The sequence below is a fragment of the Biomphalaria glabrata genome, chromosome 6 (genome assembly GCF_947242115.1).
Source record: "Biomphalaria glabrata chromosome 6, xgBioGlab47.1, whole genome shotgun sequence".
Lineage (NCBI taxonomy): Eukaryota > Metazoa > Mollusca > Gastropoda > Planorbidae > Biomphalaria > Biomphalaria glabrata.
In genome coordinates, this window is record NC_074716.1 from 2,693,892 (window position 1) to 2,715,182 (window position 21,291).

General features: G+C 35.2%; 2 protein-coding genes across 11 annotated transcripts in view; both read left to right on the forward strand.

The window, feature by feature from the left end:
• The first annotated feature begins 337 nt into the window (after positions 1–337).
• LOC106051474 (uncharacterized) lies at positions 338–10,164 on the forward strand. The gene is made up of 6 exons (XM_056032084.1): positions 338–1,060; positions 2,087–2,238; positions 3,950–4,123; positions 5,808–6,012; positions 6,889–7,065; positions 9,961–10,164. Exons 1-6 carry the CDS (start codon positions 536–538, stop codon positions 10,162–10,164), a joined length of 1,437 nt encoding a protein of 478 aa, XP_055888059.1. The 5' UTR covers positions 338–535.
• A 532-nt stretch (positions 10,165–10,696) lies between these two features.
• The window catches only part of LOC106051473 (uncharacterized), a 116,011-nt gene continuing 105,416 nt past the window's right edge, over positions 10,697–21,291 (forward strand). For 9 of the 10 annotated variants that reach the window (XM_056033467.1, XM_056033476.1, XM_056033474.1 and 6 more), the window contains exons 1-14: positions 10,697–10,872; positions 11,459–11,568; positions 11,679–11,921; positions 12,874–13,022; positions 13,198–13,334; positions 13,662–13,782; positions 14,490–14,633; positions 14,760–14,920; positions 15,820–15,960; positions 16,665–16,783; positions 17,334–17,488; positions 18,464–18,589; positions 19,790–19,801; positions 20,990–21,110. In XM_056033467.1, coding sequence (XP_055889442.1) covers positions 10,796–10,872; positions 11,459–11,568; positions 11,679–11,921; positions 12,874–13,022; positions 13,198–13,334; positions 13,662–13,782; positions 14,490–14,633; positions 14,760–14,920; positions 15,820–15,960; positions 16,665–16,783; positions 17,334–17,488; positions 18,464–18,589; positions 19,790–19,801; positions 20,990–21,110 — 1,816 coding nt within the window. In that variant the 5' untranslated portion in view covers positions 10,697–10,795. The remainder of the gene's footprint in view (positions 10,873–11,458; positions 11,569–11,678; positions 11,922–12,873; positions 13,023–13,197; positions 13,335–13,661; positions 13,783–14,489; positions 14,634–14,759; positions 14,921–15,819; positions 15,961–16,664; positions 16,784–17,333; positions 17,489–18,463; positions 18,590–19,789; positions 19,802–20,989; positions 21,111–21,291) is intronic. The other variant, XM_056033470.1, reaches the window with a different exon arrangement.

Below are 21,291 nucleotides of genomic sequence, written 5' to 3' on the forward strand. Positions count from 1 at the left end.
CTGGGGCTGCGCACCCACGGGAAATACTGCATTCCTCACTAATCTTCGGACTCAAAAACAAGCCTTAAAATTATTATTATGATTAGACCTATATAGTTAGGCTATGTTTTCGCCCTAGAAACATATATATTCGAATAATAGATCTAGAATTTAAGTATTAGTTTACGTGCTAATCTAAAATATGACTATAAGTGGATCTAGAGAAGTTTACAAGGAGGAGGAACGCAGGAGGGAAAAAAAAGGGGGCGGGGGGGGGGGGGGGTATGTTTGTGGAAGGTTTGGATAGATTTGATTTAGGTCAGTGATATGTACCTAGAGTGTCTGTGGATTCGTTACTAACAACAACAAAGATGGCTGCCAAAGAGTAGATCATGTCTTTTTCACAAATCCCGTGCAAACATTTTCATTCTAAATATTTCCTGATTTAGAAAGTTATTTCGCTTTATGCTTGCTGAAGTAGACTATAACTAGATCTAGACTATAACTAGATCTAGACTATAACTAGACTAGACTATAACTAAGCTTAAAGCGAAAAATGGATGAAAGACATTGGTGGATAGCAATTAAAATTCAAGAAAGTTTTAAACTAGGCAACAATGACAACCCGACTCATTTAGAGGAATTTATGTGTGAAGAAAGTACCTTGAGCAAAGTCAATAAGTTTCTAAAAGCAGGTGGACCATGCCGTTTATTTTTCTACTGTGAAAAAACAGATGCCCCTGAAGTGACAACTAGAGAGATTCACTGCACTGGTAATCTGGCAACACTCAAAGATGTGCAGCTGGATAAAGTCACAATTTTATATTTCCTCCGCAACCAAGTTGAGAAAGATGTTGATCTGGTGAAAATGGAAAGAGATATTTACTGTGGGGAGCTGAAACATAATACAATTGAAACACTCAACTCTCTGCTGTCAGATATTTATATTCCTTTGACAAGGGCGCAGAAAAACTGGGGTCAGTGTGATGAAGAGTGTCAGACTAGTCTTATGCTGAGCATGGATAAATTTGTCACAGCATTAAATGAGACAGCTGCATCAATGTCTCACTCAAGACAATGGGTTAGTCTTTTTTAATTAAATAAAATAGATAAATTAAGCACAATAAATCAATAATGGATGGCTTATCCTTAAATTGTGGTTCTGACTGTCATGAGAATATGATATATGACAGATATGAGTGATGTTAAATATAAAAAGATTTATATTTATGTTTCAAGCTTAATATAATGGAAGAATTTTAAAAGGGTCACTTATCTTATTGATTACAGCCTATGCATTCAACTTCTTGAAATAAACAAAACCTTAATTAGTATATTAACAAACATGTTATAAAGAATAAAGATAAGTTTGAATGTGAATGTATATTTATACATATATAGATCTAAATCTAAATAGATAAATATATAGACATATATCACCTTCACCTATCCCTTAGGCAGTTGAACTTTTTGGGGCACCACACAAGGTCTGTTGACCATTTTCCATTCCTCACTGTCTTTTGCCTTGGATAGAGTCTCTTTCAATGGCAGACCTGTCCAATCTTTTATCTTGTCTTCCCATTGCTTTCTCTGTCCACCTCTTATTTTTTTTCCTGGTACTGTTCCCTGAAAGAAGGTCTATGGGAGCCCTGAGGACCTTCTGATATGTTCATAGATTTTTAATGTATGTTTTTGACAGCAGTAAGCAGTTGAACGTGGGGTCCAATCACTGTGCTAATCCTGCCTCTAATTTCTTTGTTTGTGATGCAGTCTTTGTACATGTGATACCTAGGATTTTTCTGTAGTATCTCAATTCCATTTCTAGGATGCCTCTCCCTAGATCTAAAGCCAGCGTCCAAGAGTGTGGCCATGACTCTCTCTCTCTCTTTATATATATATCTATATCTATATCTATATATATATATATATCTATATCTATATCTATATCTATATCTATATCTATCTATCTGTCTATATATATATATATATATATATATATATATATATATATATATATATATATATATGTGTATATATATATATGAAAGGATCAAATATAATCAATATAATTGCTTTCAATGACTAATAAATCAAACATTTGTTTCAGATGCTCAAGCAGCCAGAAAGTATTGTGCTCAATGATTTCAAGCAGCAGAGAGCTGCAGCATTAGACTCCAATTTGATAAGTCAGTATGAAGAGCTGCTCAGTGATTGGATGAGTACAATAGAATCAATTCTCACAGATACTTCAGATGAAAGGTAGTACACCATACTCTTAGTTACACCATACTCTTAGTTACACCATACTCTTTGTTACATCATACATTTAACTACATCATACTCTTAGTTAACATTTTTTGGGTGCTTATACTAGGTCCTAGCCCAAACGTCCTGCAGGACAACAGCTAGGGGACGATAGTGGGCAGGGTATGAACTTGAGACAACCAAATGACCAGCAGCCATCCTAATTATAAACAACTCACTATAGTACAAACTTGGTATATTACACTCATCTCACTCAAAATCTAAAATCACTAAACTATATATTCAGACTTTTTAACAACTTATTAGTTTGTCAAAATAAGATTAAATTTACAGGTTCCAAATCATTACTCAATACACACACACACACATAGCAATAAGCCTGTTCCCTTAAACTTCCCTTTTATCCATGTCATCCAACCAACCCCTTTTAGTTACTGTATATCTTTAATTCTCACTGCTTACAAGTTTGTGTATATTTATTTCTGTGCATTTTTGTCTTGGTTCAGTCAACTCGCATATTTTAAGTTGTACAAAATAAAGCTCTCTTGTTTGCGTCTTTGACCAGTAATTGTAATAGTGATACTAACTAACATGACTAATGGTTTCAGGTCTAGTAATTGTAATAGTGATACTAACTAACATGACTAATTGTTTCAGGTCTAGTAATTGTAATAGTGATACTAACTAACATGACTAATTGTTTCAGGTCTAGTAATTGTAATAGTGATACTAACTAACATGACTGTTTCAGGTCCAGTAATTGTAATAGTGATTCTAACTAACATGACTGTTTCAGGTCCAGTAATTGTAATAGTGATACTAACTAACATGACTGTTTCAGGTCCAGTAATTGTAATAGTGATACTAACTAACATGACTGTTTCAGGTCCAGTAATTGTAATAGTGATACTAACTAACATGACATAACTAAATACTCCTTCTTCCCTAATACTCCTTCTTCCCTAGTGCTATTAGAGCATGGAATGGGTTGCCTGAGCTAGCCAGGAAAACCAGTGACTTGGCAGAGTTTAAGTCATTGGTTAATATGCATGACTAAATGCATGACGCATAGGACGTAATCATCTTCTTTTTTGAAGTAACGTCTGTATTATATAAGATAAGACTGTTTCAGGTCCAGTAATTGTAATAGTGATACTAACTAACATGACTGTTTCAAGTCCAGTAATTGTAATAGTGATACTAACTAACATGACTAATGGTTTCAGGTCTAGAAATTGTAATAGTGATACTAACTAACATGACTGTTTCAGGTCCAGTAATTGTAATAGTGATACTAACTAACATGACTGTTTCAAGTCCAGTAATTGTAATAGTGATACTAACTAACATGACTAATGGTTTCAGGTCCAGTAATTGTAATAGTGATACTAACTAACATGACTGTTTCAGGTCCAGTAATTGTAATAGTGATACTAACTAACATGACATAACTAAATACTCCTTCTTCCCTAATACTCCTTCTTCCCTAGTGCTATTAGAGCATGGAATGGGTTGCCTGAGCTAGCCAGGAAAACCAGTGGCTTGGCAGAGTTTAAGTCATTGGTTAATATGCATGACTAAATGCATGACGCGTAGGACGTAATCATCTTCTTTTTTGAAGTAACGTCTGTATTATATAAGATAAGACTGTTTCAGGTCCAGTAATTGTAATAGTGATACTAACTAACATGACTAATTGTTTCAGGTTCCTTGACCCCAATGCTGGGCCACTGTCAGAGGTAGAGAGGTGGAAGCGAAAACAAAGATTGCTGACTAGCGTCACAGAACAGCTTAAGAGCAAAGAATGTAAAGCTGTTCTAGCTGTACTTATCACAGCCAAATCAAGGCTGTTGAAGAAATGGAAGCTGACAGATGCAAGGTAAAATTTGTTACTGTAACAAAGGGTTGAGGCCCAGTCCTTTTTTTTTTTATTAAACTAGCCTGATATGTCCCGCAGCCTGTGGCCCCTAGTTTGGGTATTGCTGATTTAGTGGATTGGGTTTAGATCTGTGTCAAATATTCAGAATGTTCCCTTAACATTTTAAAAATATTTTGCCAGGAAAATGATAGTCCTAGTGTGAAAATGGATTTACAGCCAATATATTGATATCAAATATAAAATACTGTGAAAATGAATTTACTAGTTTTGTTCTTTAGTTGAGAAAAATGTAGGTATTTTTCTTTATTTTTAGAACTTTCCAGCTGTGGGAGAGACAAATACATGCAATACGGCCTCCCCATGATCTAAGGAACATTTATGCTAAGTTTTATTAAGATTGGTCAAACGGTTTTGTATGCAGGACATACATACATACATACTCCTTACATTCAACTTTATATATTAGATTAGGAATGGTTTAATCTGAGCCATTTTTACTTATTATTGATGAGCAATGTTCATCACTTGAAGAAAAGCTTTTTTTCCCTTTCTTCTTTTTCTGGAATCCCATGCATGAGTTTTGGTGCAGGAGTGTTATCGTTTTCTCTACTTTATTTGCATTGACCCAAAGCTGTTTACAACAAATAGGTTTTGTTCATTCTGTGATGTCATCCACCTATCTTCTTTCTTCCTTGCTATCTTCCACCTGGTACTGTAACCTGTAGGGCAAATTTTTTTTTATTTGATCTTGTATCATAACAAAATCATCTAAACGTTTCAGCTTTGTCAATGCTAAATTATCAAAAGATTTTTTTTTACAGAGCTCTTCATTTGATATATAATAATATGTTTGTGCGTATAAAATATTAAAAACCCGAGAAAAAAAAAGGTGCTAATTTTGTTTAATAACAACATGTCACGTCTTAAGTATAGTTGACTCTTGATTATCCAACTCTTCATAATCTGACACACTCAGTAATCTGGCAATGTGTCACTGACATAAAGTCATGTAATTGATGTATACTTTAGTACATATATGGCTTCCGAACTGGGGACCGGGGTCCAAATCCTGGTGAAGGCTGGGATTTTTAATTTCGGGATCTTCAGGCACCTCGGAGTCCACCCAGCTCTAATGGGTACCTGACATTTAATAGTTAGGGAAAAGTAAAGGCGTTTGGTCGTTGCTGGCCACACGATACCCTTGTTAAGCGTAGGCCACAGAAAGAGATGACCTTTACATCATCTGCCCTATTGACCACAAGGTCGGAAAGGAGAATTTTTAGTACATATATTTTTAGAATGTAGGTAGGCCTACAGTATGTGAAAGCTGAACTCAATTTTTTTTTTAGATCAATACATTTTTTTTTTCATCTTATGTTTATTTTATACCCTTGATAGTGTAAGAAAATCTCTTATTAGATGATAAATAGAATTTTTATGTGTATGTTACCATGTACATTATATTGTTTAAAATATATTTTTTATCTTTTGTATCTCTTATTGAATGTACATAGCTGAAGAAAGTTTTGCAGTACTGTTGATTTAATAATTATTTTTTAGTTTTCTAAATATGCATACTTGTAAGAAAAATAAATTAATGCAATTACACTTGAACATTTTAAATTATTGTCATTGAAATCTGATGATGAAAAAAAAAACAATTAACTTTTTTTTTATTGATTAGTATTACAGATAGTCTAAATGACACCAGGGATAAAGTAAAATATCTGGACTCCCTTAAGCGATATTTTGATCAGATGTACCATGAGGCAACCCCATCCAATCTGGTTTCGAATGTCATCCCAGGATTCATCAGCACTATAAAACAAATGGAGTCAGTGTCCAGATTCTATGCCAGGTCAGGCTATCTGGGCGTACTTCTCACTAAGGTAAGGAGATTGTTCCGTCCATTATTTTTTCAAAGTTATTACCAAACATTTTTGAAAACATATTAGTTACTCAATTATTTTTGTTTTTGCTCGTTTTTAATGCCATAAGTCTTTGTTCCGAAAAATGGTTTTAAACAATGTCTTTATAAATCTTATTTGAAGCATCCATTTTTTCTCCTAAATAAACTAGATGAGTCTTTGTAGCTTCCATAGGTTATTTACTTTGACAAAGGGTATACAATTTCTCATGACATAATAATAAGGCTGAATTGTCGTTGAGTCAGAAGATTAATGAGGAATGCATTATCTCCTGTGGCTACTCACCCCCAGCTGTGACCTACATATTTTCCCACATCTAGTGCAGGCATAGCCTTTGTCCGCTGGTGGTCGATTTAGATTTTCATTTCTCCATCTATATCTGTCCTCGGCTGCGGATTTTTGTAAGCCTGTTTTGTCTTGTATAAGGATGTGTCCCACAAATCTCATATTATGTTTGGACACCACTTCACTTGGGAGAAAATTTTCTATCAAAACAGTTTTTGTTCTTAAATTTTAGTATCACGTTCTTGTTTTTTTTTTTTCTGTTTAGGCCACTATGTGAAAGGCGATCTTAACCCTTCAACCCTCCCTTACTCTGTCTAACAGTTGGGCACCACACAAGATCTATTGACTGTCTTATTCAGTTGCTGTCTTTTGCCTTGGATAGAATTTCATTCAATGACACGCCTGTCCATTCATTTATGTTGTCTTCCCATTGCTTTCTCTGTCTGCCTCTTTTTCCTGGTACTGTTCCCTGAAGGAAGGTCTTTGCCAGCCCTGTGGACCTTGAAATGTAATATCAATTGATAAAAATTACAAAAAAAATTCGCTCTCTAGGTGACAAACCAACTAGTCCAGGCTTGTAAAGATTACATCAAGCAACACACGTACAACATCATGGAGGATAAGGATGAACTTTGGATGAAAGTTGCAGAAGATATTTTGTCTCCAGACTTGAATTTGACTGACACACAATCAAAGGGAAATAAACAAGTTGGAGAAAGTAAACCAAAAGTGAGTACATTTTTCAATCTCTTTTTTTTCTATCTTAAACTTTCTGTCACACTTTATAGTTATTTTAAACCTATTTTTCTTCCTTTTTCATAAATTTTTAGTTAGTTACTTGACAAAAAAAAGGCGAATATATTGTTTACCTAAATTTAAATATTTTAGTTTGTTTAAATGATAAATTGTGTATATAATACATTTTAGGCTCTGTCTGAAAATATGCATTAAACATACTTCTCCTCAGTGGCGTAGCTAGGAATTCGCCATCATTTGGAGGTCTGGGGGGCTTGACCTGCATTTTGCGTAATATGTAATATTTAATGTAAATAAAACACTCATTTGGGGGGCCTCCCTCAAGTGGGGCTTGAGGGGAGGATTTTCTAATTCTCACTCTCCCTCCCCACACCCTAGCTACGCCTCTGCTTCTCCTGGATATATCTATCTTAAAGCTTAAAAGTTTTTATTTATTTTAAATTTGTATTGTTATAAACCTGATGGTGGCACAGATGGGGGTAGTGGTGTGAGTGTAGTCAGCAGACGCAAATCGCCCCAGGCCAGCGCTAGACGAGCGGTCAACCGTGACGAGTTATGGCGGTCAGCCGAGACGAGTGTCAACATGGCGGTTTGGGAAGGATCGACGGCGGTCCGGGAAGGATCGACGTCGTGAGCAGGGCTCAGGAGCGTCACGAGAGTTGTAGTCATCTGACCACCTAGAAACATCGAGCGGCGTTCTGTCCGGTTCAAGAAGGCCAGTAGGGACCCTATATAAGAGCGGAGGCGACGCAGTCCAGAGGGTTCAGAAAGCGGTTCACGGCAGGGGTTCAGAGCCCGGTTCACTACAGTCCGGTCGACTACAGCACAGTCCAGCGGTGTGGTTCTGTACGGAGCATTACGACGGTTTAGTGCGGAGTACTGTCAAGTACAGTTGAGACGGCTGGCGTCTTGATCTTGGTCTGCGATCGAGTCCGACACAATGAGCCTAGTGTGTGAAGTCAGTCCTGAACTGTTGAACCCAGTGCAAGCTCGGAACGAGACGGAGAGGCCAGTACAAGAGTTGATACGGCGGAACGGTGTTATCGGAGAGATATTTGTACAGTGTACGTGTTGCCAATTGTACAGTATTGGCTGGTATTTATTCAACTATTAAAGTGTTACGTAACTTTGGAGCCCTGAGTTGTCAAGTTCTTTAAGTTAATGGTGTATGGTGCAGTTTGCAGAGAGCCTGGATAGTGAGATTCGTAACAGTATCTTATTTCACAAAATTGAAATCTGCGTTAATGAGAATGTGAAGCTTGCAGAACACTTTTGACAGCTATAAGACATTATGGTTTGTGTTTACCCAATGATGTGTACATTAACTCTTTCTCTCCGTAATTATTTTTCCACGCTTGGACGAAATTCTTCATTTTGCTCATTACTTTTTCACTTTCCAGTTATGATTAAGCATCAATAGCTTTGTTCTTTTTTTATCGGAAAATAGTTTACTTGATATAGAATTAAAGGGGAGTGCATGCCCTTTTTATATTACACAAAAATCAAGTTGATAAAACTAAACATTAATTTAATTTAATGAGACTGAATCAATGATGGTATCATCAATTAGGAGAGAAAGAGTTAAATAGATATTAACTTAAGCTTATCAGTTACCATACATCTTGTAGCAGGCCAATCACAGGGAGTGTAGTCAGTGTAGCAGGCCATTCACAGGGAGTGTAAGCAGTGTAGCAGGCCATTCACAGGGAGTGCAGTCAGTGTAGCAGGCCATTCACAGGGAGTACAGTCAGTGTAGCAGGCCATTCACAGAGAGTGTAGTCAATGTAGCAGGCCATTCACAGGGAGTGTAGTCAGTGTAGCAGGTCAATCACATGGAGTGTATTCAGTGTAGCAGGCCATTCACAGCGAGTGTAGTCAGTCTAGCAGGCCATTCACAGGAAGTGTAGTCAGTGTAGCAGGTAAATCACATGGAGTGTAGTCAGTGTAGTAGGCCATTCACAGGGAGTGTAGCAGGCCATTCACAGGGAGTGTAGCAGGCCATTCACAGGGAGTGCAGTCAGTGTAGCAGGTCAATCACAGGGAGTGTAGTTAGTGTAGCAGGTCAATCACATGGAGTGTATTCAGTGTAGCAGGCCATTCACAGGGAGTGTATTCAGTGTAGCAGGCCATTCACAGGGAGTGCAGTCAGTGTAGCAGGCCATTCACAGGGAGTGCAGTCAGTGTAGCAGGCCATTCACAGGGAGTGCAGTCAGTGTAGTAGGTGGAACAGATGAAGACGTTAAATATAAATCTGGTGCTCTAGTCATTTACACACCTAAAACCAGCCTGGATATCTCCCCACATCTCTAACAAGACTAAAATAAGAATTTATAACTCTAATGTTACAACGGTCCTACTGTATGGTTCTGAAACATGGAGAACAGCTGAAGCAACAACAAAAAAAGTACAGACCTTCATCAACAGATGTCTGAGAAATATCCTAAAAATACACTGGTACGACAAAGTAGAAAACATCAAACAGTGGGAGATGAGTGGGCAGAAAAGTATAGAAGTGCAGATCTTAGAGATAAATTGGAGATGGATTGGTCACACCCTTAGAAAAGATACCAACAACAGGGCTAGACAGGCCTTAGAGTGGAACCCCCAGGGAACAAGACGTAGAGGAAGATAAAAAAGAATGTGGCTCAGTGTACTTGGTGAAGCTTAGAGGACAGGAAAGAGCTTGGGAAGCCATTAAAAAACTAGCAAGAGACTGTGGAGAGGGGCGTGTTTTAACTGCGGTCCCATGTTCCATGAGGAACGTAAAGGAAAGATGAGATGATGATGATGATGATTCACAGAAGTTAAAATATAATTAATTGCTGGTTATTGATCTCTTAAACATAATGCCTGTTCTATTTTGACCAGATTACAAAGGTGAAAGGTCGGGATTTCTATGAAAGTGGCCTAGAGGAAGATTCTCTGTATGCTAAGCTTCGAGCTTGCTTGCAGATACAGTTGGTCTTTAGAGAATCTATTGTTTCCCTGAAGGATGCACTGGGAGTAAACCAAACCCACTCCCACCCTTCATCCATTAGCAGCTTCTCAACCACTGCCAGCCCACTCAAGTAAGAGGACCTGTTATTATAGTTGTCAAGTTATATAGTTATGTTGCACATTTAAAAATCCTAACTTCTGAATACAAAATAAAGTAAAATTAAATTAAAAAAAAAATTCTAATTATCATTATTAAAATTGTAAAGTAAAGCGAATAAGTTTTCTTGAGATTTTATTTCTTATTGGTTATTTTGAAAGTGAGAAATGTGGTCGAGACACCAAATACGCTTGAACCTGGCTTGGCTTGGCTACCTATGAAAGGGGCTCGAGGCTCGACACTAGACTGTAACAGAGTTGTTTCTCCCAGATACCCCCTCCCCCCCCCCCCCCACTGATCCTCAAATGAGATTGGACCATAGCGCTCTAAGCAAACTATAAACATGAAAGTAGGGCTATATAAAAGCTTTAATTTATAATTTACTTAAATTTAAGTTTTTAACTTATGATACTTACCTTATAAAAAAAAATGTATTGATCTTAAACTGCAAAGATGACAAAGACAGAGCAGGTTATTTTTTTCTATTCATGTGAAACTTAAAGAAGGAAGAACAGCCTAACCGTTGGTAAGAACAATCAGACGCCAACCCCTAAAAAGAGCCTCGAAGTAGCTGTCCACTTGGCACCACTGGCTGATGAAGAGGCCATAATGTCTCACCTTGACCTCTTCTGCAACAGGGTCCGACAAGCTCTAGAAGTCATTCAAACCATGGCACAGTTGAATAAGTAAATAGTTTCTTCTTAGAAAAGTATTAGTTTTAAAAAAATATTTCCCATGAGTTACTAGTATTCAAATCACATTTATGCAAATATTTTTGATCAAATAATATATATCTATGTCTCTCCCTCTCTCTATTTTATAAGGATGTCATTTAGATAAATATGTAAAAATAGTTTTAATTGTAATGTATTTTTCTTCATCATTACTATATCAATACACACACATAATCTCCTTATAAATTACAGACACTTCTTCAAAAAAAGAAGATTATTACATCTTAATCCCACCCATCAATGTTACTGTATATCTGTGACACATGTGTTTATTCTGCCTAGTTTTGCAGCGTTCTTTTTTTTGTAAAACATTTTTCTGATAGATATATGATTGATATTCTGTTATGTATTTGGTTTTTATTTCAATGAATGAAATGTTTGGCTTTCAGGTTAAGTAAGAGTATTGTAACACATGTGTTTATTCTGCCTAGTTTTGCAGTTTTCATCTTTTTGTAAAACATTTTTCTGATAGATATATGTTTGATATTCTGTTATGTATTTGGTTTTTATTTCAATGAATGAAATGTTTGGCTTTCAGGTTAAGTAAGAGTATTGTAGGAATTCCTAGACCAAAGAGAGAAGAACTGATAATAGAGGAAGTCCAGGAACCTTTTTATAAACAGAGAAAACCAAAAGAGCCACTCATTGGTAAACAAAATAATTAAGAATGGGATAGAGTGTTACCCTATTCTTTATTTCAGTATAACATCTCTAAATGACTGCCAATCATTGACATGTATAAATGTTTGAATCTTTAGAAGTGCAAGAGAAAGAAGAGAAGACTACTTTAGAGCTTGATGACATACAGAACCAAGAGGCAGATACTGATCAAAGTCTCCAGGCTATAGTGGAAGGGGATGAGCTTGCAAAAAGTGAGATTCTAGAAGAGGAACCAGAAGTACCAGTGCATGAAACTGTGGACAGGAAGCCAATTAAGTTCTCTGTCGAGTCGGATGAAAATAAGAAGAAACCTTTGACGGAGGAAGAGTTGTCAATACTCAGTATGTTAACTAAAGTTACTTTAAGAATGATGATTAAAGTTCTTAATTCAGAATTAATGTAAAATAAGATTAAAAAAAAAGTAATGTGTTTTTGCATCCCAAGCTGACATAGTGTAATGTACATATATTGGTCATTTTACTCTATGGCAATGTCTTCAGTTTCGAAGGTCAAGGATGAGTGCAGTGTTTCATATGACTACGCAAACCTGTATATTTTTCAGCATCTCATACTCTTGTCCCCCAGTGGTCTATTTACATTTTCTTGTCTTCAATAAGGGCTTTTCTTTGAGTCTCAAATGTATGTCCCTCCGCCTTTGGGATAGCCATCCAACTGTCTCTCTCAGAGACCATCTGCTGCCAGCTACTTTCCTCTATGCCAGTGAGGGCTTAATGCCGCTGAGTTGATCATTATAGCACTTGCTGGGGGCACCTGTGTTATGCCGTCCTCCCTTAAGCTCGCCAAAGAAGAATGTTACATACAGGATAAATAATTTGATAGTTAAATGAAACATTTATTAAGAGAATCATTTTATAATCTCCTTCTGCATTTTGTTCACATGCTCATCAGAAAATGTTTTTAAGCACTGAATTTTTTTTATGTAATTTTTTAAAAAAATCAGCCATTTTGTTTTTGGTCAAAAGTTTCAGAAGTCTTTTATTATCAAATTAATATTTTGCTTACACAATTTTAATCCATTTCACATCACAAAATAAAACATTTTCATTGATTTAGTTCTCTAAAGTGGAACTAGTGAAATTTGCCCTTAAAATTGTCAAGTATCGCCAGAGAATGTCGTCTCCATGTTCTCCAAAGATGAATGCTCTATCTTCCTGATCTGGAAACTACCATGCAATTCATCTTATCTGAACCCTGCAACATAATGAGAATGATGAATGCAGAAGATTCAGTTCAGTCAAATAGAAATAGTTTATTTTATTATTTTCCTTTCAGAATTGCATTATCCAGACTGTGACTCCACTGAGCATGATGACATTGAAGGTCCAAATGTTTCCACTATTGTAGAACAATGCATGGACAACATGAATGCTGCTATGAAGCATTATGTCAATACAAAAACACTTCTAGATGTGGAATCCAAGGTAAGCCAAGAAAAGATTATTGCTCAAATGTTTTTATCCTCATTGATTACAAATACAAATAATTAAGACTAAAATAAAAGTACCTTTATACATAAATGTCTAAAGATTTCTGAGTTAAATATGCTCATAATATTTATTTGTCAATCTTGGATATAAAAGTATTTAAAATTCTTAGGATAAAGAAAAATTTGACGTCTGCTTCAATACATTTCAATCTGAAGTGCAGTCCCTTGAAAAGTTCATTGCTGCCTACCTTCATGTTATATTTATGAGAAAATTGACAACACAGCAAGGCCTTGATATCTTAACCAAGTGAGTGTTTTTTTTTAGGTATTTTCGTGTTTACACAGGCCGTCAACTTTGTTTTTTTTACGATAACTGAAAAAAAGTATTGACTGAAACAATGTATGGACTGAAATGAAGATTGACTGAAATAAAATATTGCCTGAAAAAAAAATGACTGAAGGATTGACTGAATCAAAGTACTTACTGGCTGAAACAAAGTTTTGTCTGAATTTTCATATTGACTGAAACAAAGTTTTGATGGAATTAAAGTATTGACTAAAAAATTGACTGAAATGATGGCTTGATTGAAACAAATCATCGACTGAAAGTTTAAATATTTTATTGTGGTTACAGGTTTGCACCAATCGCCTCTCGCACAGGCTTGAAGGGAATTATTTCAGAAAAGTATGTTGAGATCTTCAGTGTCTATGAGAAGGACTTGGATGAAGTACAAATAACTTATGAGAAATACAAGGTAAAATGTAGAGAGAGATGATATTTGCTATGAAATGAAAAATGTAGAGAGATGATATTTGCTATGAAATGAAAAAAAATATTTTTTTTTTTAAAAGATGTTCTTGTAATTGATGCTCACATACTTCTACATAATTATAGTTGATGCTAGCAATATAATTAACTAAATTCCACTTGTGTCGCACACTATTATTTACAACACTATACCTGTCGAGTATTAACAAATAAATGAAACTGTAACACTATATCATGATAATAATAATAATAAGAAGAAGGCTTGTATTGCATTGGGAAAATATTCCAACGTAAACTGAGGTCCGTTATCAGAAATACAGAGAATTATATATACTAAATGGGTGGCTGAGTGGGTTTGAATCCTGGTGAAGACTGGGATTTTTAACTTTGAGATCTTTGTGTGCTTTTGAGTCTACCCAGCTCTAACAGGTACCTGACATTGTTGGGGAAAAGTAAAGGCGGATGGTCGTTGTGCTGGCCACATGACACCCCTCATTAACCGTAGGCCACAGAAACAGATGACCTTTACATCATCTGCCCTATAACTTTTTTCTTTTTATATATAATTAGTACAAAATACATGATCTGATACAGGTGGTATTAATTTGTTTACAAGTCAAGTTTTAATGATATTCTTCTATGGACTAGTTGTAATGATTTTGTAGATGAGTTTTCACTTTATATCTTGTTCAGACTAAACCAATTTTGATGAGGAATGCACCTCCTGTTGCCGGGGCCATATTTTGGTCCAGGCAACTTCTCAAGAGGATAGAAGACCCAATGCGAATTTTCAGGGACATCAAAGCTGTAACATCCTTAGCAGACTATGGCAGCCAGGTATAGAATTTCATTACATTACAAAGTACTGTTTTTTTTTTAAATAAAGAATTTTAAAACTTTCAGCTAGCTTTTTAGAAGAAAAAGTTGAAAAAGTAATTTATTTTAGTATTATTTTTGGTTTAGGTTCGTACGTATAATAAACTGGCTACAGCTTTAGTGACTTTTGAGAGCCTCTGGTTCACCCAATGGAAGAACAACATTGAACAGGCTCGTAGCGGACTGAAAGCTACTCTTTTTGTTTTGCACCCTGTCACTGGAGACATTATTGTCAATGCTGATGAAAGGTATGAGATCAAATCTTGACTTGAGCACTGCGTCCAGTGGGCTTCCATTTTAACAAATAGACATTGCATGTGGAGAGAAAGAAAGGTTCTGCTAACATGTCCCATCTGCCAAGCCATTCCTCACTGGGGTCATAGGGGTGGTGATGGTCCTGTCTTGTTTTAGGAACATCCCTCTTTGGCTTTGCCTCTGGCCTCAATGGAAAGAAGGAACCCAGATGTGGCACATGATAACGGATGTGATTAAAGATTACCAAGTTGGGAAACCTCTAGACAGAGGGATCGGTGAAGAGCCATCTCTCAATCCTGGCATCTGGGTCCTTCCCATTGGTCTAAGGTCATAAAAGGGTACAAACTAGACCCTTAACCGAGGTTGGGTTTGAAGTTGTGGTCATCTTGGCAACAAACATTTTTTTTTTTTTTTGAAAACAAATCATTATTAGTTGGAATACATGAAAAATTTGTAAAGGTGCTCCTTCTTTCATAGTGCTATTAGAGCATGGAATGGGTTGCCTTAATCAGCCAGGAAAGCTAATGACCGGGCTAAGTTTAAGTCATTGATTAACATGAAAGACTAGATTGACCCAGGGTCATGTGTAGGACATAATCATCTTCTTTTTGTATTAATGTCACTATTGTATAAGATAAGGAAACAAATTTAAATGTATTTTAGTATAAATCCTCTTTTTTTTCATCAATGAATCATTTTATGCACTAAGAATTTACAGGGTTTGTTCCAACCTATAATTTAAGCATAGGCTGCTGTTCACTAGTTTTTTAAAAATACACAACTTTCTAGAAAGAGGGTCATTCTGAATTTATTTAGCACAATCATCTGTCTCGGCCATTTATTTTTTTATTTGTTTTAATTATTCTGAATGCAACTTTAAATTAATTTGCAGAATTCTAGAACTTATCCATGAAGCCAAGTGGATGACAAGACTTGATATCCAGATTCCTGAGTCAGCTTTTTCTGTTGTCATGCAAGAAGCCAGGTTTAAAGGCTATAAAAGTCACTTGGAGCTGGTTTTGAGTGATTTTAGGTTAGTCTTTTTATTTGTTTATAAATCATTACCTATATAATGTTGATGTAGAATGCCTGTGTTCTCATGACATTGAGATTCATTCATTAACGTGGTAGACCACTTCACATATCTGGGTAGTATGGTATCAAATGACGCATCACTTTCAAGGGAAGTTGATAACTGTCTGGCCAGGGCCACTACCACTTTTGGACGCCTTCAGGCGAGAGTTTGGCGGAATAAATCGATCCGCCTGCCTACAAAAATCAATGTCTACCAGGCAGTGGTTCTCTCAACCCTTCTATATGGAAAGCAACTAAGACTACTTGAGTGCTTTCACCAAAGTTGCTTGTGCTCCATCATGGACATACGGTGGCAAGACCGCACTACAAACAGCAATGTCCTTGTGAATGCCGGTATGGACAGTATAGAGGGACTTCTTATGGTCCGACAGTTATGCTGGGCAAGGCATATATCCCATATGGGAGATGAACGTATGCCAAAGGCAGTCTTTATTGGTGAACTAAAAGGTGGTCGACGTAACAGAGATGCCCCATGGAAATGCTCTCAAGACCAGCTTAGGCGCCAACTTGCCTTAGCTGACATAGAAGAGAGCACCTGGTTGCATGCGTGCCATGGTTGAGGCTAAATATGTAGGTCACATTGATTCGAAGACAAGCCTTATTATTATTATTTATAATATAGGAATGTTTTGTTTTGTCCAGGGTGGTGTGTCAAGATATACCTAGCCCTCTGATGAAACTGTTCAGACCTCACATTTTGAATGTACAGCAGCAGTTACAGCCTGGATTGAATTCACTAGCCTGGAACAGCATGAACATTGGTGAGTTTAAATTTGTAATTATAATGTAGAATTCATTACCTTCACCTAGTCTGTTGGACCATTGGGGCTCCACACAAGATCTGTTGACTGTCTATGTCAAATAATTAGCTAAATGCACTGTCAACTATTTAGAAACTAGTATATGATACCAGCACTTAACATGCTAGCACATCAAATCTAGATCTGCCACTTTTGATACCAGGACTTTAAATACTAGCCACTTCTAATACCAGGGCTTTAAATACTAGCCACTTTTAATACCAGGGCTTTAAATACTAGCCACTTCTAATACCATCACTTTCAATACTAGTCCTTCTCATATCATGTTCTGTTACTACAGGGAAATAAGTTATTGCTGACAAGTAAACATAAGAATTAGTTAACAAAGACTTCCTAGGTGTGATACAAAAATAATTGTTTTATATGTTCAAGCCATACTTATCTACACGGTACTAGAGTGCATTATAACACCATTAGGTCAGAAAATAATTTTTTTTTACTCAAAGCTAGTGACATAGTTGTAAGGATTTATCACTTGTGTCATCATCAGATGCATTCCTTCATCAAGTCCACTTAGCTCTAGACAAACTGAAGTCCCTCAATGACAGAGTCCATCAAGTTTTGAAGGATCAAGTGTTCGCCATGATCTCTCACATTGACAATTTATTCTTGTTTGACCTCGACACTGCCTTCTCTCAAATATGGGTGAGTAAAAGAAAACTGCTTTAGTTGGGTTGTTGCACACTGAACGCTGAGGCTGAAAGAATTCAAGCCTTTGAGAGTAAATGCTACAGAAATATGCAGGGTCTCAGATACCAAGAAAAGAAGACAAATGAGTTTGTATTTTTGCTGGCTGGCAGGAAGACCTCAATTCTATGAAGCTCATATTGTAAGACATGGCTCAATGTCAAAAGTCATTCTTCAAGTTACAATGTAGGAAGCATAAAGAAAAAGACAGTTTTTATAGTTTGAAGTTTGTCGTATATTTAATAGTTCAACATTGGACAGCATTATTTACAGTTACAGTTTATTCTGATTGCTTTTATTACATTTATATTTTTGTTCAGACAGTTTTTAAAGTTTGTCGTATATTTAATAGTTCAACATTTGACAGCATTATTTACAGTTACAGTTTATTCGGATTGCTTTTATTAAATTTATATTTTTGTTCTTAATGAATCCCTGGGGTTTCTTTGAATTGTTGAAAGACTTATGTTTATGTGTCTATGTCAAAGCTATGCCAGGAGTACACAATGTCATACAAAGAAAAGCTGGCTGGATAATGTAAAAGAATGAACCAACCTCTCTAGATATTCTGCTAAGGACAGTTGCTGATTGGGAAAAATGGCAGGATGTGGCTACGCAAACTGTCACAGCACCCCTATGATGAAAGTCAAGAAACAGATGAGAGATGTAAGCTGAGTTCAAGGTTTGAACTCAGAACCATCGTGGTGACAGTCTGAAGTACATACCACAAATCAGGCTGCCATCCCCAGTCTAGCATGCAAACAATTCTTTTTTGCACAGGTGCCTTTCAGTCTGTTGTAGGTGTACATATTTCATTGTAGAAAAAAAAATACAATCTTTAAAAATTTTGTTTATAAATTGTTTTGTATAAATAACATGAAATCTTGTACTGAACTGATTGACACAATGCTACATTCCACTTTGATTCCTCAGCATGTTGAAGAGTTCACTGCCACTATACGGGAAAGTATAAAAGAGAGATCTGCTCTCCTAAAGCAGTATGTGGACACTATAGTAGATGGATTACAATCTATTGCCAATTTTCTGACCGCTAAAAAGGTATTTTTTTATAAAAATAAAATTGTACAATATAAATTTTACAGTTGGTATTTTGATAAATTTAGCTCCTTTCAACAGAATTATTTAAAAAAAAAAATGAATTTTAAAAAATTCGGTTTCTTTATCCATAATGCCATCTACTAATTACATCATAAAATTATTTGTAATTACCATATAGATTTTTTTTCATAAGCTTATTATTTGTATTATGTTGTAATTTATTTGTCAGTTTATGTATTGAATCAATGCACTTTTATTTCCAGTTCTAAATCTAAACTTTTGCACTTTTTAAAACAAAATCATTCATAGTCATTTAGTCATATTTTTGATTTATTCACCTTCACCTATCCTTTGAGTCTGTTCAACCATTGGGGTCCCACACAAGATCTGTTAAACATCTTTCCCATTCCTCTCTGTCTTTTGACTTGGATAGAATCTCATTCACTGACATGCCTGTCCATTCTTTTGTTGTCTTCCCATCGCATCCTCTTCCTCTTCTTCTTCCTGGCACTGTTTCCCAAAGGAAGGTCTTTGCTTGCCCTGAGGACCTTGTAATGTGGCTATTTTTTTTTTAAATTAGGAATTGAAATTAAAATGGCTTTTACAATGATAGAAGCTAAAACACTTAAGTTTGATTTCTCAATTTCTTGTTAAAATAGTCTTTAATGGACAGCATCTTTCTGAACAGTACTGCATAAATCAATAAAAAAATATAAAGTTTTATGCTATTAACATTTGTTTTAAAATCATATGAATGAAGTTTTATCTGGTCAAAATGTTTATAACCATTACCAAAACAGAACTTTAGGCTTCCTGTATCACTCTTCTGTATCAGTATGCTCTAATTTAGAAAAAAATATTTGTACTTCTATGTTACACATCACACCAGTAGAATTTATTTATAGTTCAGTGCACATTGTTTATTTCATACTTTGCATCCTAATCATGCTAAGTCCCCTCTCTCTTGACTCATTTTTTTACAAATTTGTTTTATTTTACTAAAAGCTGCCAACATAACCTATCTCTGTAGTATGCTTGAGCCAAATAGGCTACATTTAAATTGTTTATATTTTTTAGCTGCTTAATTTGTATGTTGGCAGCTTGTCTCTTCTAGTGTGTTTTCCCTGAGGTTTTAAAACTTTTCTAGGTTTCTTTTATGTACCACCAATTCCATTATTGTTTCTTATTTCATTTAATAAGCACAAACGTAAGGTAAATATATTCACTGCTCTCTGTTAAATGTAGCTTCAGTTTAGTCTACTAGATCTGTGTTTTTTTGTATAGATCAAGATGATTATCTTTTTTTTTTTAGTCAGTGTTTTATTTTTGTTACTTTTAATAAAGTAGTTAGAACAAATGTTTACAAAATCTAAAATTATTTATTAACAATGAAGTTTTGTTCATGTTGAACTATACACTTTTACCAAAATTTTGGTATTGGAAATTGCAATTTGTCTAAGTTTACAACTAAACAAAAAGTTACAAAAAAAAAACAAACTTTTTTTGTTTGAACTTTGTTGGTAACTTTGTTTTATGTTCTCCACACTCAATCAAAACACGCATCTTGAAAACGTTAATTAATTGTTTTGTTGAAGTATTGACAATCCAACACTTTTGTAATCTTTTTTTTCTAAATTTATGTATACAATTATACAATTAGGATGGTTATCTTAAAGTGTCATATAAACTGTGTTCATTAGGAGAAGTTAATAATTAGGCCTAGATTATAGACATGAATGAATTTTTTTTTTGCTCTTTTCCAGTATTTTATAGAAAAGTGATATCCTAGTGAAGACATTTATATTAGTACATTCAAAATCTTTTTTTTTTTAAACCTGCATGATTGTATCAGCTATGAAAGCTGAAACTCATCAAACATGGTTGATATAAGCAATATCAGCTCAGCTGTTATCAACAAAACAGCATAATACCTAGATCAACATCATACCTAGACCAACTGCTCCTTTCTAAAGATTTAGTTTACAAATGTAGACAATTTTTGCCCAATAATTTTGTTGTTCAATTCATTTTACCAAAATCAGAGAGTTTACTGTATTTCTAGATGTTTAATTTTTTTTTAAACTCATTTTTATTAATTTATTTTCTTTTAATCTTATAGAGCACATAAGCTAAACTAAACATTTTTATTTAAACAATAATTGTATCTATTCTTATTTATACAATAATTGTATTAATTCTTAGTTATACAATGATTGTATTAATTTATAATCTTAAAAATATCCTTTAACTAAAAGAACACTTAATATACATACTTAAAGATGCACTTTGGTCTTTGTTTATTGCAAGATATCAGGCTCACCTACTAAGTAGTAAGTTACTGAATCAATATCTTGTGTATTAAATCTAATCAATTTTTTGTTTTGTCTTCTGCTGTTGAAGCAACAAGAAACAAAGTTTCCATTGAAAGATAAAAAACTGCAATTGATGTTGAGTGAAACTGATCATGAGAAGGAAAGACAAGAGGCAGCCAGTGAGCAGGCCAACGTCTTGGAATTTATAAGTATGTCATTAAATAGGCCAACCGTCTTGGAATTTATAAGTATGTCATTAAATAGGCCAACCGTCTTGGAATTTATAAGTATGTCATTAAATAGGCCAACCGTCTTGGAATTTATAATTATGTCATTAAATAGGCCAACGTCTTGGAATTTATAAGTATGTCATTAAATAGGCCAACCATC